The sequence below is a fragment of the Hyperolius riggenbachi genome, chromosome 7 (genome assembly GCF_040937935.1).
Source record: "Hyperolius riggenbachi isolate aHypRig1 chromosome 7, aHypRig1.pri, whole genome shotgun sequence".
NCBI lineage: Eukaryota > Metazoa > Chordata > Amphibia > Anura > Hyperoliidae > Hyperolius > Hyperolius riggenbachi.
Window position 1 is genome coordinate 61183012 of NC_090652.1, and position 25244 is coordinate 61208255.

General features: G+C 46.2%; 1 protein-coding gene across 2 annotated transcripts in view; it reads left to right on the forward strand.

The window, feature by feature from the left end:
- The window catches only part of LOC137524319 (uncharacterized), a 59171-nt gene extending 34927 nt beyond the window's left edge, over nucleotides 1–24244 (forward strand). The window contains exons 3-5 of one of the 2 annotated variants that reach the window (XR_011022655.1): nucleotides 7898–7971; nucleotides 8449–8583; nucleotides 23257–23342. Coding sequence is in view for 1 of the 2 variants with exons in the window: in XM_068244043.1 (XP_068100144.1) it covers nucleotides 7898–7971; nucleotides 23257–23639 (457 nt within the window). In the remaining variant the exon portion in view is untranslated. Of the gene's footprint in view, nucleotides 1–7897; nucleotides 7972–8448; nucleotides 8584–23256 lie in introns of both variants that reach the window. The other variant, XM_068244043.1, reaches the window with a different exon arrangement.
- Nucleotides 24245–25244: the final 1000 nt, after the last annotated feature.

The following is a 25244-nucleotide window of genomic DNA, read 5'->3' on the forward strand; positions in this document are numbered from 1 at the left end:
CACAAAAGGAAAGGCCATGCCTGGGCTTGAACCACCAACCTTTTAGTTAACAGCCAAACAAGCTAACCAATTGTGCCACAGAGATTGTGTACCACAAAGACTGTGCACGCAGTTGCTGTTGAATGATTTTATGGGGATGTATGTGTGTCTTTTGGAGGAAGGAAGTAAGTCTGCTCCAAGAAGTTTCAGCATGTAGTGTTGGTGGTATAATGGTTAGGATAGCAGCCTACAGAGCGGTAGGCCTGGGTTCTATTCCTGGCCAATGTGAGTTGGCTTTTGACATACTACAAATCATTAAGCAAGCTCATTTTTCTCTTGGATATATCATAATGGTACATGCTAGGCTGGCTTCAGCATGTAGTGTTGGTGGTGGTATAGTGGGGAAGTGAGCTACCTTCTACGCACTCAGACCTGGGTTCAATTCCCGGCCAAGGTATGTAAGCTGGCTTTTGACATACTACAAATCTTTAAGCAAGCTCATTTTTCTGTTGGATATATCATAATGGTACATGCTAGGCTGGCTTCAGCATCTAGTGTTGGTGGTGGTATAGTGGAGAAGTAGCTACCTACCATGCACTCAGACCTGGGTTCAATTCCCGGCCAAGGTATGTAAGCTGGCTTTTGACATACTACAAATCTTTAAAGGGGAATATAACCCTGCATTTCAACTTTGCTCTAAAACATTATTTACAGTATATTATATGCAACCAGCATTTTTTTTTACTACACCAGCATTGGAAGGGTTACACACAGAGCTTTAAAGTTCCTGGAGAGAAATGCAGATGCATCCGAAGTTCAGATAGATACATTTTGTTTACTTAAATGTATCTAAGTGTGGAATGTGACTCACTCTCTCTGACTGTGCAGGAGCTGGAGGACAGCCAAAGAGTGTGTAACATTCACCACTTGTTACATTCTGTTTAGTTAAATGTATCTATCTGAACTTCGGATGCGTCTGCATATCTCTCCACAGAACTTTAAAACTCTGTGTGTAACCCTTCGAATGCTGGTCTAGTAAAAAAAAAAATGCTGGTTGCATATAATATGCTGTAAATAATGTTTTAGAGCAAAGTTGAAATGCAGGGTTATATTCCACTTTAAGCAAGCTAATTTTTCTCTTGGATATATCATAATGGTACATGCTAGGCTGGCTTTTGACATACTACAATTCTCTGGAAGACAAGACCCTCCTCCCTCCGAGGGAGGGAGAGAGGGAGTACACTGCCTGATATTGTAAAGTAGTGTAGGCCTGCAATTGAGCATTCAATGAGATTTCTGACCTTAAAATACTGCTTGTTTTTCTGGGACTTTTGATGTGTATTTCACTCAACCATGTCTTTGTCCAGGTATTAGACCCCTTAAAACAAGTTTTCTATCATTTTTCCAGTCAGCAGAAATTTTTCAAAATTTTTAAGTTCGCCTCCCCATTGAAGTCTATTGCAGTTCGCGAAAGTTTGCGCGAACCAAACCTTCCACGAAAGTTCGCAAATGGGGTTCGCAAACCGAAAATCGGAGGTTTGCGACATCTCTAATCAGCACTGACACCAGCTTTCCAGACCAAGATGGAAGTGCAGAGGATCGATTCAATGGTGGTGGAGTAAAAACTTGTCAGTATCTCTTGACTCATGCCAAACTTCCTCAGTTGCCTGTGGAAAAAAACCTCTGCTGGGCTTTCCGCTGGGTGGCCACCAGCTGAGATCGCTGGAGAAGGTAGTGCCCAGGAGGAGGGTGCAGGGTACTTTAGCCACCTCAGTGCTGTCGATATTGATTGGAAGTGGGGTGTAGGCAGACTTCTGAAGTCAATTATGCAGGAGAACAAAGGCGCCAAAAGGATAAAAGGAAGCTAAATGAGCTTAAAAAAACAAATTCTTGGTAAATAGAGGAGGTAGTGGTGGACTTACCTCCTCCAAGTAGACACACAACAACTGTAGTAAAGACAGTCAATATATTTTATTTATGAACTCCAAATATGCAACGCGTTTCACAGGTTTGATCCCACTTCATCAGGCAATAACAACGGAGCAATAGCATATGTGGTCAGTAAAAGAGCCAGTCACCTCTGTCAGAGGTGCCTCTGTCAGAGGTGCCTGGCTCTTCTACTGACCACATATGCTATTGCTCCTTTGTTATTAGAGCTCCTTTGTTGTTAGAGGCACACACTCATCCAGAATAGGTGGTAAGGAAGGCAATTTAAACCAATGAGAAAATATTAGTGTAAGGAACTGATAAGGACTATCATTCCAGGAATTGCTTTTCAAAATCTCATAAGCCCATGAAAACAGATCTCCCTGCAAGAGAACATAGGCTAACTGAAGAAGAGCCCATATGGACGGATCAGTACTTTGAAAAACAGGGTCCAGAAAAAGTCTTACACATTCAGAGAGGAAGTCCTTCTTATTTTCAGAGGCTAGTTTTTTAAACCTCTTAAAGGAACCATAACCAAATTCGGCAAAATCGCACAAATCGCAAATTCCCTCTACACTGGGAATTTCGGTTTGGCTGGTCATACTGTAACGATTGTGGATTTTATTTCCGTGGTCAGCGCACAGGACGAGCGCCGACACTATGGAAATCCTCCACAAGCATGTAAATGGAGGGAACCCAGCTATGGTGCTATGCACCTGTAGAGAGTGATTCCCACCGGCAGGTGGAGCTATGGAGTGCAGACGAACCCAGCCTCTGCACTGCCACAGACGGCAGATGGGAATTGTACGAGTTGAAGCAAGGCAGGGCTGGACAGCCCTAAAAGAGAAGGAGCACAGGGACAGAGTGAATGTGTGTCCACCAATCTAGTCGCCACCCAGCGACGGTGAACACACATCAGCGGAAACAAAAGTATGAATGCAATCGCCAGACTGGCGATTGCCAACAGCGACACAAGGCCGAGCAGTATAGAGCACGAGAGTAGCAAAAGGCACAGCAAACAACAATCAGGAGATAAGGAAAATAACAAACGCTAACTAAACGCGAACACCGCACTCATTCGCAACAGCGAACGCGTTTAAGCACGATCACTGCGCGTTAGGCGCCCAGTGATAAGCGTGCCACCCTAACTAACCAATGACACACAAACACAAAATAGAGGACGCGAACGCTTGCTAACGGTTACCTCACCGAGCCTACAGCAAGCGTTTGTACAAGACAAGACAGAGAGGAGGAGCGGCCAGCAGCAACCGTAGCTCTGGCCTACACTCCCAATCAGAGTACAGAAGGAACCACCGCTGCTACCGCTAGAGTGAGTGCGAACCAAGTACCGAAACAGAGCAAGCAGGTTCCACTGCTCTTTTCCACCAGAGCAAGTGTGAACCAAGTACAGAAACAAAGCTAGCCGGACCTACTGCTCTTTTCCACCAGAGCAAGTGTGATCCGAGTACAGAAATAGAGCTAGCAGGATACACTGCTCTTTTACACCAGAGCAAGTGTGATCCGAGTACAGGAATAGGCCTAGCAAGATCCACTGCTCTTCCGCCAGAGAGAGTGCGATCCCACACGGCAAGACAGATGGAAGGAGTAACCAGTAGCAACCGCAGCTACGGTAATACTCCAAGACATAGACTAGAGAGATCCACTGCCACTAACGCTAGGGCAAGTGCGATCCAGGTTCTGAACCAAACGATTCACCATCGCCAACCGCTGATGACAGTGCAATCGCAAGGACAGGACAAGATAGAACAGGCAATACAGATAATACAACCTGACTGCACTAGAAGGAATGCCTAGTGCAGTCCCCGGGTATTACTCTAAGATAATCTTTAACAAACAGGCAAGGCTGACACTCTAGGAGTGTTTAGCAGTAACAAACCATCATGACCAGCAAAGTATTCTGGGATCAGAAGGCTTTTATACTGCCAGCCATCAAAGGAGGCAGCTAGGCAATTTGCATGACAAGTGTATGCAAATTCTTCAGCAGAGCAAGTCTGAAACTTGCAAAGCGAAGACAGGTCTCTTTTCCAGAGACCTGCAGCCCTCAGACTTAACCACTTGAGGACCACAGTCTTTCTACCCCTTAAGGACCAGAGCCTTTTTCTCCATTCAGACCACTGCAGCTTTCACAGTTTATTGCTCGGTCATACAACCTACCACCTAAATGAATTTTACCTCCTTTTCTTCTCACTAATACAGCTTTCTTTTGGTGCTATTTGATTGCTGCTGTGAGTTTTACTTTTTATTATATTCATCAAAAAAGACATGAATTTTGTAAAAAAAATGACTTTTTTAACTTTCTGTGCTGACATTTTTCAAATAAAGTAAAATTTACTATACATTTGAGCGCGAAAGTTATTCTGCTACATGTCTTTGATAAAAAAAAAAAACATTTAGTGTATATTTATTGGATTGGGTAAAAGTTATAGCGTTTACAAACTATGGTGCCAAAAGTGAATTTTCCCATTTTCAAGCATCTCTGACTTTTCTGCCCACCTGTCATGTTTCACGAGGTGCTAAAATTCTAGGATAGTATAAATACCCCCCAAATGACCCCATTTTGGAAAGAAGACATCCCAAAGTATTCACTGAGAGGCATGGTGAGTTCATAGAAGATTTTATTTTTTGTCACCAGTTAGCGGAAAATGACACTTTGTGACAAAAAAAAAAAAAAAAAAAAAGTTTCCATTTCTTCTAACTTGCGACAAAAAAAAAAATGAAATCTGCCACGGACTCACTATGCTCCTCTCTGAATACCTTGAAGGGTCTACTTTCCAAAATGGGGTCATTTGTGGGGTGTGTTTACTGTCCTGGCATTTTGGGGGTGCTAAATTGTAAGCACCTCTGTAAAGCCTAAAGGTGCTCATTGGACTTTGGGCCCCTTAGCGCAGTTAGGCTGCAAAAAAGTGCCACACATGTGGTATTGCCGTACTCAGGAGAAGTAGTATAATGTGTTTTGGGGTGTATTTTTACACATACCCATGCTGGGTGGGAGAAATATCTCTGTAAATGACAATTTTTTTATTTTTTTTACACACAATTGTCCATTTACAGAGATATTTCTCGGTTTAGGGCCCCTAAAATGCCAGGGCAGTAAAGGAACCCCACAAGTGACCCCATTTCAGAAAGAAGACACCCCAAGGTATTCCGTTAGGTGTGTGGCAAGTTCATAGAAGATTTTATTTTTTGTCACAAGTTAGTGAAAAATGACACTTTGTGAAAAAAAAACAATAAATCTTCTATGAACTCGTCATACACCTAACAGAATACCTTGGGGTGTCTTTTTTCTAAAATGGGGTCACTTGTGGGGTTCCTATACCACCCTGGCATTTTCTGGGCCCAAAACCGTGAGTAGTCTGGAAACCAAATGTCTCAAAATGACTGTTAAGGGGTATAAGCATCTGCAAATTTTGATGACAGGCGGTCTATGAGGGGGCGAATTTTGTGGAACCGGTCATAAGCAGGGTGGCCTTTTAGAAGGCAGGTTGTATTGGGCCTGATCTGATGGATAGGAGTGCTAGGGAGGTGACAGGAGGTGATTGATGGGTGTCTCAGGGGGTGATTAGAGGGGAAAATAGATGCACTCAATGCACTGGGGAGGTGATCGGAAGGGGGTCTGAGGGTTTGGCCGAGTGATCAGGAGCCCACACGGGGCAAATTAGGGCCTGATATGATGGGTAGGTGTGGTAGGGGGTGACTGACAGGTGGTAACAGGAGGTGATTGATGGGTGTCTCAAGGTGTGATTAGTGGGGGGAATAGATGCAAGTAATGCACTGGCGAAGTGATCAGGGCTGGGGTCTGAGGGTGTGGGCGGGTGATTGGGTGCCCTAGGGGCAGATAGGGGTCTAATCTGATGGGTAGCAGTGACAGGTGGTGACAGGGGGTGATTGATGGGTAATTAGTGGGTGTTTAGAGGAGAGAACAGATGCAATGCACTTGGGAGGTGATCTGACTGCGGGTCTGCAGGCGATCGGATGGTGTGGGTGGGTGATCAGATTGCCCGCAAGGGGCAGGTTAGGGGCTGATTGATGGGTGGCAGTGACAGGGGGTGATTGATAGGTGGCAGTGACAGGGGGTGATTGATGGGTGGCAGTGACAGGGGGTGACAGGGGGTGATTGATGGGTGATAGGTGATTGGCAGGTGATTGACAGGTGATCAGTGGGTTATTACAAGGAAGAACAGATGCACTGGTGAATTGATAAGGGGGGGTCTGAGGGCAATCTGAGCGTGTGGGCGGGTGATTGGGTGCCCGCAAGGGGCAGATTAGGGTCTGACCTGATAGATAACAGTGACAGGTGGTGATAGGGGGTGATTGATGGGTGATTGATGGGTAATTAGTGGGTGTTTAGAGAAGATAACAGATGTAAACAATACATTTGGGAGGTAATCTGACGGCGGGTTTGCGGGCGATCTAATGGTGTGGGTGGGTGATCAGATTGCCCGCAAGGGGCAGGTTAGGAGCTGATTGTTGGGTGGCAGTGACAGGGGGTGATTGATGGGTGATAGGTGATTGGCAGGTGATCAGTGGGTTATTACTGGGAAGAACAGATGCACTGGCGAATTGATAAGGGGGGGTCTGAGGGCAATCTGAGCGTGTGGGCGGGTGATTGGGTGCCCGCAAGGATTAGGGTCTGACCTGATAGGTAACAGTGACAGGTGGTGATAGGGGGTGATTGATGGGTGATTGATGGGTAATTAGTGGGTGTTTAGAGAAGATAACAGATGTAAACAATACATTTGGGAGGTAATCTGACGGCGGGTTTGCGGGCGATCTAATGGTGTGGGTGGGTGATCAGATTGCCCGCAAGGGGCAGGTTAGGAGCTGATTGTTGGGTGGCAGTGACAGGGGGTAATTGATGGGTGATTGATGGGTGATTGACAGGTGATCAGGGGGGATAGATGCATACAGTACACAGGGGGGGGGGGGGGGGTGTCTGGGGGGGGGTGTCTGGGGAGAATCTGAGGGGGGGGGGGGGTGATCAGGAGTCCCCAGGGGCAGTTTAGGGACTTTAAAAAAAAAAAGTTGACAGATAGTGACAGGGAGTGATTGATGGGTTATTAGGGGGGTGATTGGGTGCAAACAGTGGTCTGGGGGCTGGGCAGGGGGGGTCTGAGGGGTGCTGTGGGCGATCAGGGGGCGGGGGGGGGGGGCAGATCAGTGTGTTTGGGTGCAGACTAGGGTGGCTGCAGCCTGCCCTGGTGGTCCCTCGGACACTGGGACCACCAGGGCAGGAGGCAGCTTGTATAATACACTTTGTATACATTACAAAGTATATTATACACTTTGTAGCGGCGATCGCGGGGTTAACATCCCGCCGGCGCTTACGTATGGCCGGCGGGATGTAGCGGCGGGTGGGCGGAGCCAGTTGCCGAGGGAAGCGCGCGTCATCAATGACGCGATCGCTCCCCCGGCATGCCAAAAGGACGCAACGCCCTTGGGCGTATTGCGGTCCTTTAGGCATCCACTTTGCCGCCGCCCATCGGCTGTGGGCGGTCGGCAAGTGGTTAAGGAATGGTCAAACAGCTGTCTGCCTGTGCAGACAGCTGAGCGGATCATTACAGGGGTCAGGAAAATCTCCCCACCTGCTTTTACAGTGGTTGCCTAATGGTAACCCTGGTTTGTGAGTATTAATATTTACTAATATCTAGTAACCATTTACCAGTACATATTACACTATTGGGGCTCTTGGTGTTCCTTGTTTTTATTTCTGAAGTGATCAACTCAACAGTTTTTGCAGTATTGAGCACTAGCCTGTTTTGCTTGCACCAGTGACAGATCCTCTCCACCTTTCATCACACCTCCAGTCACACCTAGGTTTGTAAGATGGTTTGTAAAATGTTTACACTGACCAATACCCAGATGAAGGAAAAAATATAAAAGTACTACATATAATTTCTTTGGTCTAATGTTATTTATGCATGAAACATAGAAAATTGAGTACATAACACTGAAAGAATGTATTCTATTTTAGTGCCGAAAACATCCTCGCAGAAAAGTTAGTGGAAGATTTTAAACATTTCATGAACAACTGCAGCGACATGACAGGTAATCTCATCTATCTATCTATCTATCTATCTATCTATCTATCTATCTATCTATCTATCTATCTTTCTATCCTGTGCAGTTGGAGGAAATAAAAATCTGCAGGAGAGAAACTGATTTTTTTTACTCTCCTGCAAGGCCCCCAATCATGTCAAGGAGAAGGGCGTATTCTTACCTCATACTCAGGGTAAGGGTAACTATTCCCATGTAGCTGAAGATAGGTTGTAGAAAGACTCTGGGAGCTTGTGTAGTAATAAGGGGATCCCCAAATGTCCATCTCTGAGCCACAGGTAAAAAAAGGTAAAGTGGTTAATTTTTTAACTCCTACCTATTTAGAAGAAAGCAGTAAAATGTAATCTTTATTTGAGGGGAAAATCCTCTTTTTTTTATCTTCTTATGGCATTAGGTTCTTTCTTCTTTTTTTTCTATCTTCATTTCGTCTTTCTTCTGCCCTTTTTTTTTCTGTAAATTTGATTACAGGACCACCTGCAACTTCCTATCAAACCATCGCCACACCTCTGAGGAACCACCAACTACACTGCTTCACTGTTGGGCACCTCTGATACCATCGCAACCCACCACAAGTGTCCACATCTCTGCTGCACTGTCTCAATAGTAAGCCACAATACTAAGAAGGAAACCCCAGCGAAAGTATCTTTAAATATCCCGTCAGATTGGACCAATTAAAATCATCCCTGAGAATCATTCCCACTGATCAATTAAAGGACCAACAAGAGGCTGTGGCAGCAAATTTAAAATGGCTTCTTGCTGGGGCTTCCTACACTGTACTATTGCATACTAATAAACACCAAGGCAAAAGTTTCCCTAAAGAACAACTGATATATGAAATATGGCAGCCTCCATATTCTTCCCACCACATTTGTATTTTAAAGGAAATCCAAGGTGAAATAAATGAAGTAAACTGTACATACAGTACTTGTGAATCATGGCCACCATGTCCTGTGGGTTACAACTGTACATGCGCTGACAGTACTGCTTCCATGTCAAATGTGCTGATCCAGGTATGTACACAGTTTACTATGGTTATTTCACATCTGACTTCCTTTAAAGAGACACTGAAGCAAAAAAAAATAATTATGATATAATGAATTAGTTGTGTAGTACGTATAATTACTAGAAGATTAGTAGCAAAGAAAATATTATCATATTTTTATTTTCAGTTATATAGTGTATTTATAACATTGTATCATTCTCTAATATTTGCAGTTTACACACTAGTCAGCATTCTAAATGATTTTTACAAAGCAGGCTTGTGAATCATTGACCTGTCCTCTGGAGAGAAGAAGAAAATACTGTGACAGACAGTTGAGGTAACAAGCTTCAGAAGACAGAGCTCTCTGCGACCTTGAAAGTCGTGGAGCTCAATGGCTTTTTTGCATAGATAACAACTGGAGTTTAACTCTTCCTGTACTGAAAACAATATTAGACTTATGTCTCTGCTCCTAATGTTTTATTTCTTAGCTGTACTACACATACAAATCATTATATCATATTTTTTTTCCGCTTCAGTGTCTCTTAAAATGTGTTCCTGGAGTTTTCTGTTGGTCAGCATATTGATTGATGTATCCATTTACTCACCCATCTATCATACACATCTCTCTGTCCTGATATCCTCTATCTCTTCTTAACATAAACTGGCAAGTGTACAGAAGGGTGTCCCCCAGTAGCTCCACCCTCAGAGAATCCTCCACATAAGAAACTAACACTGACTGCACTGGTGATAGTATTTGTGTGTCATGAGCCAATGGAGGAGCCCGACTGTGGCTTACAACCCTCTATGCCAACATGTTTCACTCTGGTGAAGGGGCTTTCTTTAAGGGAACTAGCAAATAAGTGCATGCGTGCAAAACATAGATGCATTAGGGTATGTTGCATGAATAATCCAATGCCGAGTTAATCATCTGCAAAGTCAGACTGAGCTGAAATGCCTGTGTGCTCTCTCCCCACACCTTCCATAGCCCTCTCCTCCAGCTGCATCACCATCTGCCAATGTGTGTCATTCCGCTATGGTCCACACTATTTCTGCGTTCTTGGTGGAAAACACTCTGGAAGGCAAATTCCCTTATTGGATGCCCATACTCTGTGCTACAAACACTATTGATCACTCTATTAACTGTGCCAGGGTGGTGGGCTTGTATGTAATCCACGGAGCTGTACCAGCTCAATTTATGTCACAGCAAACTCCCACAAAACAATTGGCATTAAATGTTGTAGTGGGTGGATGATAGGCAGTGGCATTATACTCAAAGACATAAGGAGGGACTCAAGCCAATAAGTACAAAGAACGGGGGACAGATGTTTTAATGGGGAGTGGGGCAGGGTATGTCTGATCATAATTGCAAGACAGAAATAAGGTCTATGCTCTGCATATACACTGCGTTCCAAATTGTAATGCATATTATATTTTTCTGTTTTTCCTAACTAGTCAACGCAATGATAACGTTATGTTTAAAAAAAAAAAAAAAAAAAAAAACACACACAAAAACAAAAAAAAAACACTTAATATACACTGTTCCAAATTATGCACAGCAGAGTTTCAATACATTTACCATATATTCCGGCTTATAAGACGACTGGGCATATAAGACCACCCCCCAACTTTTCCAATTAAAATATATAGTTTGGGATATACTCGTCTTATAAGACTACCCCTCTTCTATCACACATCAAATAAAAATAAAAAAAAACATCATATACTGGTGCTATGCATGAACAGATACTGGTGCTGTACTGTATGTGGTACCCAGTATATAACAGTATATACAGTAGGCGATTGACTGGTTGGCTTGGTCAACTTTCCCTAAGTGGATTGGTCAGCTTTCCTTGTCTACCTGTTTATCAGAGCGGTATGGAAGAATAGATTGTGCTGTGCCCATACAACACGCCTCTTTCACCCTTCTGGCCCACCCTTGTATCCTATTTACCTCCTTCTCTGCCTCTCAGATCTCGCACATGTGCGCCTGCGCCGCTTCATTACAGTCCTCAGCAGCGAGATCTGAGAGTCGGTAACAGGATAGGGCGTATCACCCGGCATCAATGATACCTGGCGTATAAGACGACCCCTGACTTTTCAGAAGATTTTCAAGGGTTAAAAAGTAGTCTTATACTCCAAAATATACAGTAATAGGTTTTAAAAAACTGAAAATGGACATTTGTTAAATTTGCAGCATTAGGAGGTCATATTTATTAAAATGTATTTCAATCAAAAACATCTTAACAGGTCAAGTTGCATATTAACATCGGGCCTCTTATTCAATAGCAGCTTCACAGTTATTGCATTCATTGAACTTCTGAGTTTTTTGACAGTTTCTGCTTGAATTTCTTTGTGAAGGCATGTACACACGCTGTACTTTAGCAAACGACGGGTTCGTCAAACCCTTCAGCTGGGTTGAAGTTTTGCCGACAGTAGCACATGTGTACAAGCTGTCGTCAGACTGATAAGACTCAGTGGATCTGTCAAAAACAGTCTTATCTGTCTGCCGACAGTTTGTACACACGTGCTACTGTCGGCAGAATAGTACGCCCAGCAGGAGGGTCTTACGGACCCGTTGTTTACTAAAGTACGGCTTGTGTACGCACCCTTAGATGTCAGAAAAGCCTCCCAGAGCTGCTGTTTGGATTTATGCACTTAAGGACCACAGACTTTAGGCTCTGTCTCCAAAGGTTTTGAGGTGGACTCTGGGGGTGACCAAGGTGTTACAGCCTTTTGATCTAGGATTGTGGGGTGTGTGATGCAGTTGCAACCTTCAGGTATCCAGGGCCCAGATTGTGCAAGGATTTGAATGTCAGTAAGCCAATCTTAAACAGAATTCTCCATTTTATCGGTAGCCAGTGGAGTGAGCTCAGGGTTGGTGTTATGTGGCAATGGTGGGGTTGGCTCGTTAACAGCCTTGCGGCGGCATTCTGTACTAATTGCAGGCAGCGTAGGTCTTTCTTATGAAGGCCTGTGTAGAGGACATTGCAGTAGTCTAACCTTGATGTGACAAAGGCATGAACTAGGGTTGGAAGATCCTCTGAAGGAATTAGGTGTTTAATCCTTGCAATATTCCTTAGATGAAAGAAGGAATGTTTCACAACAGCTGAGATTTGATTCCTGAAGCTTAATTTCTGATCAATCGGTACTCCCAGGCTGCGCACACAGTCTGAGTTGTTCAGGTCTGAGCTCCCTATATGGTGTTGGTTGAGACTGGGGCTGCTTTGCTGTTTAGCCCTGACCCTCGATAACAAGAACCTCAGTTTTGTCAGCATTAAGTTTTAGCAAATTATTATTCATCCACTCCTGAAGCTCAGCTAAGCAAGCGTTTATTTGTGGAGTAGGGTCTGTGACGCCAGGATTGAATGACAAATATAGCTGGGTGTCATCAGCATAGCAGATATGTCAGGCCATGTTTTTGTATGATTTCTCCAAGTGGCAGCATTTATATGGTGAAAAGTAAAGGGGATAATATTGCGCCCTGAGGTACACTGTATTTTAGTGGTACAGGGTTGGAGAGGAAGGGCCCTAAGGCTACCCTTTGTGTTCTGCCAGCCAGAAGGAGTTGAACCACCGGAGAACAATGCCATCTATGCCACAGTACTCTTGTAGCCTGTTGAGTAAGATTTCATGATCGACTGTGTCAAAAGCCGCTGAGAGGTCGAGCAAAATCAGGATGCAACATTGACCCTTGTCTCTTGCAATGAGCAGATCAGTGATCGAGTCCTGCGTGAAAGCAGGTGAACAACGTTCACTTACTTTTTCTACAGGGTGAACATCGTCCACCCTAGCAGGACGCATGCCGTCAGGGCCGATTTCGCATCAGGCTCAGTAGGAACCAGTGGCCTATATTAGTGCAGCACTCGAGTGTCAGCAAGAGAGAGGTTTGTCAGATTCCTCCCCCCTGCCCGCAGCCTTCCCTCAGCTACTTCCTGGTGCCAGGCTCAGCCAATGCGGTTTCTGTGCTGCTCTTCTTGCCTCATGGACCCGCCCCCTGCTGCTGGAGACATACGGGAATCATCTTCCTAAGTTGATTCCTCCCATCTGTCACAGCTCCAGCACGAAAATTCAAGTCAGGGAATCCAGAGGACAAACAGTGATCACTGGAGCGTGACACTCAGCCCTGCACAGACACCCTAAGGAGGGGGGGGAGAAGCGAATAGACAGCGAGAGACAGCCACAGCCAGCATGTATTACAGGGCCAGAGATGGCAGAGCCAGCCCAGCAAAGTGTCAGAGAGCATCAGAGAGAGAGTCAGGGACAATGGACAAGGGACAATGAACATGTTCTGTTACCTATAGGCATTCTCTCTCTTTCACTACTCTGTCTCTGTCAGTCTCTCATCCTAAACTTTTGACTCTCTATTAAGCTCTGCAAGTCCTATCACAGTCACCTCCTGCGTTCTAGCTCCTGGCTCCTCTATCTTGTCTGCCAGTCCGTCTTGTTTGTCACTCAGCCCAGCCCTGGCTGTGTCTGGGCCTTGTAGTGCTGTGTGTGGTGTCTGGGCCTTGTAGTACTGTGTGTGGTGTGTCCGGGGCTTGTAGTGCTGTGTGTGGGGTGTCTGGGCCTTGCAGTGCTGTGTGTGGTGTGTCTGGGGCTTGTAGTGCTGTGTGTGGGGTGTCTGGGGCTTGTAGTACTGTGTGTGACGTGTCTGGGCCTTGTAGTGCTGTGTGTGGTGTCTGGGCCTTGTAGTACTGTGTGTGGTGTGTCTGGGCCTTGTAGTGCTGTGTGTGGTCTGTCTGGGGCTTGTAGTACTGTGTGTGACGTGTCTGGGCCTTGTAGTGCTGTGTGTGGTGTGTCTGGGCCTTGTAGTGCTGTGTGTGGTGTGTCTGGGGCTTGTAGTGCTGTGTGTGGTCTGTCTGGGCCTTGCAGTGCTGTGTGTGGTCTGTCTGGGCCTTGCAGTGCTGTGTGTGGTGTGTCTGGGCCTTGCAGTGCTGTGTGTGGTGTGTCTGGGGCTTGTAGTGCTGTGTGTGACGTGTCTGGGCCTTGTAGTGCTGTGTGTGGTGTCTGGGCCTTGCAGTGCTGTGTGTGGTGTGTCTGGGCCTTGCAGTGCTGTGTGTGGTGTGTCTGGGCCTTGCAGTGCTGTGTGTGGTGTGTCTGGGCCTTGCAGTGCTGTGTGTGGTGTGTCTGGGCCTTGCAGTGCTGTGTGTGGTGTGTCTGGGGCTTGTAGTGCTGTGTGTGGTGTGTCTGGGGCTTGTAGTACTGTGTGTGACGTGTCTGGGCCTTGTAGTGCTGTGTGTGGTGTCTGGGCCTTGTAGTACTGTGTGTGGTGTGTCTGGGCCTTGTAGTGCTGTGTGTGGTGTGTCTGGGGCTTGTAGTACTGTGTGTGACGTGTCTGGGCCTTGTAGTGCTGTGTGTGGTGTGTCTGGGCCTTGTAGTGCTGTGTGTGGTGTGTCTGGGACTTGTAGTGCTGTGTGTGGTGTGTCTGGGCCTTGCAGTGCTGTGTGTGGTGTGTCTGGGCCTTGCAGTGCTGTGTGTGGTGTGTCTGGGGCTTGTAGTGCTGTGTGTGACGTGTCTGGGCCTTGTAGTGCTGTGTGTGGTGTCTGGGCCTTGCAGTACTGTGTGTGGTGTGTCTGGGCCTTGCAGTGCTGTGTGTGGTGTGTCTGGGCCTTGTAGTGCTGTGTGTGGTGTGTCTGGGACTTGTAGTGCTGTGTGTGGTGTGTCTGGGCCTTGTAGTGCTGTGTGTGGTGTGTCTGGGCCTTGTAGTGCTGTGTGTGGTGTGTCTGGGGCTTGTAGTGCTGTGTGTGACGTGTCTGGGCCTTGTAGTGCTGTGTGTGGTGTCTGGGCCTTGCAGTACTGTGTGTGGTGTGTCTGGGCCTTGCAGTGCTGTGTGTGGTGTGTCTGGGCCTTGCAGTGCTGTGTGTGGTGTGTCTGGGCCTTGCAGTGCTGTGAGTGGTGTGTCTGGGCCTTGCAGTGCTGTGTGTGATGTGTCTGGGCCTTGTAGTGCTGTGTGTGGTGTCTGGGCCTTGTAGTACTGTGTGTGGTGTGTCTGGGCCTTGCAGTGCTGTGTGTGGTGTGTCTGGACCTTGCAGTGCTGTGTGTGGTGTGTCTGGGCCTTGCAGTGCTGTGTGTGGTGTGTCTGGGGCTTGTAGTACTGTGTGTGACGTGTCTGGGCCTTGTAGTGCTGTGTGTGGTGTCTGGGCCTTGTAGTACTGTGTGTGGTGTCTGGGCCTTTTAGTACTGTGTGTGGTGTCTGGGCCTTGTAGTACTGTGTGTGGTGTGTTTGGGCCTTGTAGTACTGTGTGTGGTGTGTCTGGGGCTTGTAGTGCTGTGTGTGGGGTGTCTGGGGCTTGTAGTACTGTGTGTGACGTGTCTGGGCCTTGTAGTACTGTGTTTGGTGTGTCTGAGCCTTGCAGTGCTGTGTGTGGGGTGTCTGGGGCTTGCAGTGCTGTGTGTGGGGTGTCTGGGCCTTGCAGTGCTGTGTGTGGTGTGTCTGGGGCTTGTAGTGCTGTGTGTGACGTGTTTGGGGCTTGTAGTGCTCTGTGTGATGTGTCTGGGGCTTGTAGTGCTTTATGTGTTATTTATTTTGGGGAACAGCTGCCAGATTATGTATATGTTAGGGGAACGGCTGCTACCAGATTACGTGTATTTTGGGGAACTGCTGCCAGATTGTGTATGTTTTTGGTGAAATGCTGTCAGATTACATCTATATTTGGGGGATACACTACGGCAGAGCTCAAACTTCCTCGGCAGCCCTTTTACATCACTGCTAAGGTTATGTATATTTGGCCCCACCCATGACCACGCCCATGTTATGCTTGACCACGCCCACGCTATGCTTGACCACGACCAATTTTCGGCGTGCCGTGCTCGGCGCGGCGCAGGGATTTTCCAAGTGAGTCCACTCACTTCTTTTCCCAGGACTAGACCCCTGGAGCAGATCATTGCAAATCTGGGTGAGGGCTGTTTCACAGCTGTGATATTTCCTGAAGCCAGATTGAAGAGGGTCAAGGATGTTGTTTCTGGAGAGCCTGGCTTCAAGTTGGAGGTAGACAGCCTTTTCAATAACTTTTCCCAGAAAGGGGAGGTTTGAGACAGGTCAGTAGCTGTTTAGAGCATCTGGGTCTAAGGATGGTTTCTTGAGTAGTGGCCTGACGATTGCTTCTTTCAGAGTAGAGGGAAACCACCCTTCTTGTTAGGAACCGTTGACTATTTTGTGGAATGCCGGTGTAAATAGTTCAGGGCATTTCAACATGAACTTAGTGGGGCCAGGGGCCAGATCGCAGGTAGTCTGGCGAAGGTTTGAGAGGATATCCAAGATGTCTTTTTCAGTGATTGCCTTAATATCAGACCATGGTGGTAGGCTATTTTTGCACCTGTTATATGGCTCTGCATGGGTTTCTGGGGCTGTGAATTGAATGGCAGATCGTATGGAGGAGACTTTGTCTAAGAGGAAGTGGGCAAATTTCTCGCACAGTTCCTGTGAAGGTCTGATGCTGGATTTCCTGCAAGATGGATTGCAGAGACTGTCAACCGTGTGGAAGAGTTGGGCAGGTCTCTTGGCTGCATTTGCAATTTTGTGAGACAGGAATAAGGACTTCTTTTTGTTAATCATCGTTTGATATTTTTTCAAGTGAGCAATTAGGGAAAGTTTGTCATCAGGGGACTGATGTTTGTGCCACCTTCGTTCCAGTCTGCGTCCCTGTTTCTTTAGTTCCTTTATAGAGTTGTTAAACCAGCGAGCTTGATGTAATGGTGCGCAACGTTTACTCTTTAAGGGAGCTATGGCGTCAAAAGTGGCTGAGACCTTGTGGTTATATTTAAGGACCATGGATTCAAGGCCTAAGTTGTGATCTGTCAGTCCGCCTAGATTGAGGCTGTTCTGAACTGAAGGTGTTGGGGTGTCCAACCTTTCAAGGAACAATATTTTATTAGTTCTTTCACTTGGTGTTTTGTAGCCGGTGCTGTAAAGGAGAAGTGGACAGTGGGGTGGTCTGACCAAACTACTGGATCAATTTCCACATTGGATATTAGGAGTTCTGAATGGAAAATGAGGTCCAAGGTGTGTCCTTTTTTGTGGGTACGGAGGTTGACGGCTTGAGAGAAGCCCAGTTCATTCATGGAGAGAAGTAGCTCAGTTCCTAATTGGGAAGAGTGTGTATCGACCCATGCGTTAAAGTCTCCCAGAATTATCCACCGATCCCTCCATCTCCCCACCAGCCAGTTACAGCAATCTGCTCTCAGGCATCAGCGTATGAGAGCTATTTACTCTCCGAGGCTCTCCAGGGGACAGCCGAGTGACACAGCGCTGCAGTAGATTGCTGCACCTAGGACACGGCGCCTTCATTATTTTACAGCTAGGTATCAGGAAAGGGGTTTGTGCTGAGGAGGACGGTTATTACTAGGTGTCACTAAGGGGGGTCTTAACCACTTGAGGACCGTGGGCTTTACCCCCCTTAAGGACCAGACCCTTTTTTCCATTCAGACCACTGCAGCTTTCACGGTTTATTGCTCGCTCATACAACCTACCACCTAAATGAATTTTGGCTCCTTTTCTTGTCACTAATAAAGCTTTCTTTTGGTGCTATTTGATTGCTGCTGCGAGTTTTACTTTTTATTATATTCATCAAAAAATACAAGAATTTTGTCAAAAAAATGATTTTTTTAACTTTCTGTGCTGACATTTTTCAAATAAAGTAAAATTTATGTATACATGCAGCACGAAAAATGTGGACAAACATGTTATTGATTAAAAAAAAAACATTCAGCCTATATTTATTGGTTTGGGTAAAAGTTATAGCGTTTACAAATTATGGTGCAAAATTTTTTTTTCCCATTTTCAAGCATCTCTGACTTTTCTGACCACCTGTCATGTTTCATGAGGGGCTAGAATTCCAGGATAGTATAAATACCCCCCAAATGACCCCATTTTGGAAAGAAGACATCCCAAAGTATTCACTGAGAGGCATAGTGAGTTCATAGAATATATTATTTTTTTGTCACAAGTTAGCGGAAAATGACAGTTTGTGACAGGAAAAAAAAATAAAAAAAGTTTCCATTTCTGCTAACTTGTGACAAAAAAAAAAAATGAAATCTGCCACGGACTCACCATGCCCCTCTCTGAATACCTTGAAGTGTCTACTTTCCAAAATGGGGTCATTTGTGGGGTGTGTTCACTGTCCCGGCATTTTGGGGGTGCCTAATTGTAAGCACCCCTGTAAAGCCTAAAGGTGCTCATTGGACTTTGGGCCCCTTAGCGCAGTTAGGCTGCAAAAAAGTGCCACACATGTGGTATAGCCGTACTCAGGAGAAGGAGTATAATGTGTTTTGGGGTGTATTTTTACACATACCCATGCTGGGTGGGAGAAATCTCTCTGTAAGTGGACAATTGTGTGTAAAAAAAAATCAAAAATTTGTCATTTACAGAGATATTTCTCCCACCCAGCATGGGTATATGTAAAAATACACCCCAAAACACATTATACTACTTCTTCTTTCTAAAATGGGGTCATTTGTGGGGTTCCTATACTGCCCTGGCATTTTAGGGGCCCTAAACCGTGAGGAGTAGTCTAGAAAACAAATGCCTCAAAATGACCTGTGAATAAGATGTTGGGCCCCTTAGCGCACCTAGGCTGCAAAAAAGTGTCACACATGTGGTACCGCCATAATCAGGAAAAGTAGTATAATGTGTTTTGTGGTGTATTTTTACACATACCCATGCTGGGTGGGATAAATCTCTCTGTAAATGGACAATTGTGTGTAAAAAAAATAAAACAATTGTCATTTACAGAGATATTTCTCCCACCCAGCATGGGTATGTGTAAAAATACACCCCAAAACACATTATACTACTTCTCCTGAGTACGGCGGTACCACATGTGTGGCACTTTTTTACACCCTAAGTACGCTAAGGGGCCCAAAGTCCAATGAGTACCTTTAGGATTTCACAGGTCATTTTGCGACATTTGGTTTCAAGACTACTCCTCACGGTTTAGGGCCCCTAAAATGCCAGGGCAGTATAGGAACCCCACAAATGACCCAATTTTAGCAAGAAGACACCCCAAGGTATTCCGTTAGGGGTATGGTGAGTTATAGAAGATTTAATTTTTGTCACAAGTTGGCGGAAAATGACACTTTGTGAAAAAAAACAATTAAAATCAATTTCTGCTTGCTTGTGACAAAAAATAAAATCTTCTACGAACTCACCATACTCCTAACGGAATACCTTGGGGTGTCTTCTTTCTAAAATGGGGTCATTTGTGGGGTTCCTATACTGCCCTGGCATTTTAGGGGCCCTAAACCGTGAGGAGTAGTCTTGAAACCAAATGTCGCAAAATGACCTGTGAAATCCTAAAGGTGCTCATTGGACTTTGGGCCCCTTAGCGCAGTTAGGCTGCAAAAAAGTGCCACACATGTGGTATTGCCGTACTCAGGAGAAGTAGTATAATGTGTTTTGGGGTGTATTTTTACATATACCCATGCTGGGTGGGAGAAATATCTCTGTAAATGACAATTGTTTTATTTTTTTTACACACAATTGTCCATTTACAGAGAGATTTCTCCCACCCAGCATGGGTATGTGTAAAAATACACCACAAAACACATTATACTACTTTTCCTGATTATGGCGGTACCACATGTGTGACACTTTTTTGCAGCCTAGGTGCGCTAAGGGGCCCAACATCTTATTCACAGGTCATTTTGAGGCATTTGTTTTCTAGACTACTCCTCACGGTTTAGGGCCCCTAAAATGCCAGGGCAGTATAGGAAGCCCACAAGTGACCCCATTTTAGAAAGAAGACACCCCAAGGTATTCCGTTAGGTGTATGGCGAGTTCATAGAAGATTTTATTTTTTGTCACAAGTTAGTGAAAAATGACACTATGTAAAAAAAAAAAAACATAAAAATCAATTTCCACTAACTTTTGACAAAAAATAAAATCTTCTATGAACTCGTCATACACCTAACAGAATACCTTGGGGTGTCTTTTTTCTAAAATGGGGTCACTTGTGGGGTTCCTATACCGCCCTGGCATTTTACGGGCCCAAAACCGTGAGTAGTCTGGAAACCAAATGTCTCAAAATGACTGTTCAGGGGTATAAGCATCTGCAAATTTTGATGACAGGTGGTCTATGAGGGGGCGAATTTTGTGGAACCGGTCATAAGCAGGGTGGCCTTTTAGATGACAGGTTGTATTGGGCCTGATCTGATGGATAGGAGTGTTAGGGGGGTGACAGGAGGTGATTGATGGGTGTCTCAGGGGGTGGTTAGAGGGGAAAATAGATGCAATCAATGCACTGGGGAGGTAATTGGAAGGGGGTCTGAGGGGGATCTGAGGGTTTGGCCGAGTGATCAGGAGCCCACACGGGGCAAATTAGGGCCTGATCTGATGGGTAGGTGTGCTGGGGGTGACAGGAGGTGATTGATGGGTGTCTCAAGGTGTGATTAGAGGGGGGAATAGATGCAAGCAATGCATTGGCGAGGTCATCAGGGCTGGGGTCTGAGGGCGTTCTGAGGGTGTGGGCGGAGGATTGAGTGCCCTAGGGGCAGATAGGGGTCTAATCTGATAGGTAGCAGTGACAGGGGGTGATTGATGGGTAATTAGTGGGTGTTTAGGGTAGAGAACAGATGTAAACACTGCACTTGGGAGGTGATCTGACGTAGGATCTGCGGGCGATCTATTGGTGTGGGTGGGTGATCAGATTGCCCGCAAGGGGCAGGTTAGGGGCTGATTGTGGTGTGGATGTGGTGGCTGGATGGTGTAATGGTTAAGGGCTCTGCCTCTGACACAGGCGACCTGGGTTCGAATCTCGGCTCTGCCTGTTCAGTAAGCCAGCACCTATTCAGTAGGAGACCTTGGGCAAGTCTCCCTAACACTGTTACTGCCTATAGAGCGTGCCCTAGTGGCTGCAGCTCTGACGCTTTGAGTCCACCAGGAGAAAAGCGCAATATAAATGTTATTTGTCTTGATTGATGGGTGACAGGGGTTGATTGATGGGTGGCAGTGACAGGGGATGATTGACAGGTGATTAGTGGGTTATTACAGGGAAGAACAGATGTAAATATTGCACTGATGAATTGATAAAGGGGGGGTCTGAGGGCAATCTGAGCATGTAGGCGGGTGATTGGGTGCCCGCAAGGGGCAGATTAGGGACTGATCTGATGGGTAACAGTGATAGGGGGTGATTGATGGGTGATTGATGGGTAATTAGTGGGTGTTTAGGGTAGAGAACAGATGCAAACACTGCACTTGGGAGGTGATCTGACGTCGGATCTGCGGGAGATCTATTGGTGTGGGTGGGTGATCAGATTGCCCGCAAGGGGCAGGTTAGGGGCTGATTGATGGGTGGCAGTGACAGGGGGTGATTGATGGGTGGCAGTGACAGGGGGTGATTGACAGGTGATTGACAGGTGATCAGTGGGTTATTACAGGGAAGAACAGATGTAAATATTGCACTGGCGAATTGATAAGGGGGGGTCTGAGGGCAATCTGAGCGTGTAGGCGGGTGATTGGGTGCCCGCAAGGGGCAGATTAGGGTCTGATCTGATGGGTAACAGTGACAGGTGGTGGTAGGGGGTGATTGATGGGTAATTAGTGGGTGTTTAGGGTAGAGAACAGATGTAAACACTGCACTTGGGAGGTGATCTGACGTCGGATCTGCGGGCGATCTATTGATGTGGGTGGGTGATCAGATTGCCCGCAAGGGGCAGGTTAGGGTCTGATTGATGGGTGGCAGTGACAGGGGGTGATTGATGGGTGGCAGTGACAGGGGGTGATTGATGGGTGATTGACAGGTGATTGATAGGTGAACAGTGGGTTGTTACAGGGAAGAACAGATGTAAATATTGCACTGGCGAATTGATAAGGGTGATTGACAGGTGATTGACAGGTGATTGACAGGTGATCAGGGGGATAGATGCATACAGTACACAGGGGGGGGGGGGGTCTGGGGGGGGTCTGGGGAGAATCTGAGGGGTGGGGGGTGATCAGGAGTCCCCAGGGGGCAGTTTAGGGAATAAAAAAAAAACAGCGTTGACAGATAGTGACAGGGAGTGATTGATGGGTGATTAGGGGGGTGATTGGGTGCAAACAGGGGTCTGGGGGGTGGGCGGGGGGGGGGGGGTCTGGGGGGTGCTGTGGGCGATCAGGGGGCAGGGGGGGGGGGGATCAGTGTGCTTGGGTGCAGAATAGGGTGGCTGCAGCCTGCCCTGGTGGTCCCTCAGACACTGGGACCACCAGGGCAGGAGGCAGCCTGTATAATACACTTTGTATACATTACAAAGTGTATTATACACTTTGTACGCGGCGATCCGGGTGCTAGTAACCCGCCGGCGCTTCCGAACGGCCGGCGGGTTACGGCGCGAGGGGGGCGGAGCCAGGCGCCGGTGGCTGATCGCGTCACGAATGACGCGATCGTTCCGCCCATGCCCGTACAAGGACCGCCGCCATTTGTACATGCGGTGGTCCTTGCGGGGTCCACTTCCCGGCCGCCAATTGTACATACGGCGGTCGGGAAGTGGTTAAGGTTAGGCACCAGGGGGGATGGTTAGGGTTAGGCATTCATAGGGGGGAGGATTTCATATGACAGTAGCGTTAGGTTTAGCTGTAATATTGCCTGTGCACAACATTATTACTGTGATTTTTTTCAGGCCCATTATCTCTTAATCAATACATTTAAAGGACACCTGTGACTTTAATTGAAAAAAAAAATCAGATGCTTACCTCAGGAGGGAGAAGCCTCTGGATCCTAATGAGGCTTTCCCTGTCCTCTCCTCCTCTGCAGGCCTGGTCCGGCGCTGGCTTCCCTGGAGAAACAGCCACCATAATATTTACACCTGCCTGCCTGCACAGGTGCCATATCAGCTTCCTACTTGGGCTCTGTTAGAAATAGCTGAGCCCAATCAGGTCCCACCCTACTGAGCAGGAACAGATGGCTTGCACCTGCGCAGAAGATTGGACCTGATCGGACTCAGCTATTTCTGAGGGAGTGGGAAGCTTATACGGCGCCTGTACGAGGCTCTCGGCAAGCAGAGACAAGTAGATCTTTCGAGGCCCCAGCTATGGATCCCATCTGGTGAGGAGGATGGGGGACACCTCTTTAGGGACAAAAGGCCTAACCCTCTCGAAGGTAAGTGCTTTTACCTTCAGGTACACTTTAAGGATTAATCCCTAAGATCTCACATATCACAGTCTGACATTTTCAAGCAAGTGTCAAAGCAGTAGACTGTTCTTATAATGCATATTTTTCAAATGTGGCACAATAATTAAGACTAACACATAACGTTATTTCTGTATCCTGTATCACAGGCATAAGAATGACAATGACCTGTTAAGTTTGAGTTTTATTTTGCAGGCGTATTCCCCATCATTGTCCTGACCAATAAAACCAGTGGAGATTATTTTGCATTGGAGAAGCAGTTCAAACTGATGGGGGCAGAGATTGTTACTGCCATAGAGAATTACACTGTGGGACGTGAGTTGAAAACTTTGGGGAAAACCACCGACATTCTAACGGTCATAGACAGCGCCCTGAAAAATGTCAGATTCCGACTGGAACAGCCGAGAAACCCGGAAAAGGAACAGAGAGAAAGAAAGAAGTTTCTGTTAAACTACATCCACAAAGCTGGCCAAGAGAAAAGCGAGCAAGAACGATTGAAAAAGGAGGAGGAGAAAAAGAATGAAGAGAAATTGGGAATTTGGGCATGGCTTAGGAGATTTTTTGGTTATAAGTGGTAAATGTCTCTTAGTGCTCATTCCCATCATGACGCGCTTCGGTGCACATTTAGAAGCCCGTATGATGTGCGACACGCAACGGCAGAAGGGCATAGACAGCCCTTCTGCCGTTCACATCATATGCACTGCACAGCCTATGATACGCTATCGTACTGCTGCATGCTTTCTGTCTGCTTGTGCAGCGCTGACCCATTCAATGTAATGAATGGGATGCTCAGCGCATAGCGGCGGAGATGGTGTGCAATTGTACGCATTGCATTCTGATCACATGGCCATCTCCACGTCATGATGTGGACGAGCCCTTAGAGTGCAGTATCTCTAAACAAACTGTATATGATTTGATATAAACTAGTTCCACTACAGAGGCAGCCATTACACCAATGTGGTAACTATGGCATTATCATCTCTCTCTTTCCGGCATTTTATCTGTAAATTTCTGTTTTCCCCTTACTGCTTCTGCTCCATTAGTTGTCTTTTCTTTTATTCTTTTATTTCTACTGTAATACTGATCAGGAGCCTTTTTGGCTAGCGTCTCAATTTACTGTATGGACCAATAAGATATAAATGCTCTCTGGCGCTTTGTAAATACAATAAATAAATAAATTACGATTTGGACATTCAACTGATTTTGTGTAATTCATTTGTAATTTCACGTAATGTTGTGCCGACTTTAGAGGTCAATAGCAAAGCCCCTATATATGCTATCATTACCAACATATGTTAGGGCTGGTGCACACCAAGAGCGGTTCTGAGCGTTTTTTAAAACGCTTGGGGATAGAAAACCGGTTGGCTAATGTTAGTCAATGGGCTGGTGCACACCAGAGCAGCTCGTTTTTCCCCCAAACGCAAAATCAAGTCCTGCAGCATTTTTAAGATTTCTTAGGCGTTTCTGTCTCAATGTTAAGTATAGGAAAGTGGAAAACTGCTCTGAAAAATGCTAGATCAGAGCGGTTTTCCAAGCATTTTTGTTACAGAAGCTGTTCAGCAACAGCTTTACTGTAACAAAATATGACAACTGTTTAGAAAATCGCTCTAAACATGCTTCAAAAACCTCTAGTATTTGTGGATCTGCTAGTGGTTTTTGGTGTGCACCAGCCCTTAAGAAGAAGGGTAGGAATAAGGCAAGAAAAAAAAAAGATTTTTTTCAAAAAAGACCCTGCAGTTAGAGATGGCCCAAACTGTTCACGCGAACACCGGTGGTTCACGTTTGTGGTGAACCGCAAACTTTACACGAGTTCGACCCGCCCCTTATACAGCATCATTGGGCTAAACTTTGACCCTCTACATCACAGTCAGCAGACACATGGAAGCAAATCAGCCTACACTCTCCCCTCCTTGTACAAAAGGAAGCCTTGCGGGCATTTCCTCACTCTGTGTGCTGAGTAGGTAGTAAGAGAAGGGAGAGAGGTTGCTGCACAGATTAGGGAAAGTTTAGTTAAGCTGTGTGACAATCCAGCCCCGCGATCCCGTCCAATCTACTCCCGTTAGCGTACGCAGGAAGTACGGGTGCAGACGGGCAGCGAAGACCGGTTGCTGGATCGTCAGAGGGAGAAGGTTAAAGCATGCCAATCCCGTCTAATCTTCTCCCGTTAGCATACGCAGGAAGTA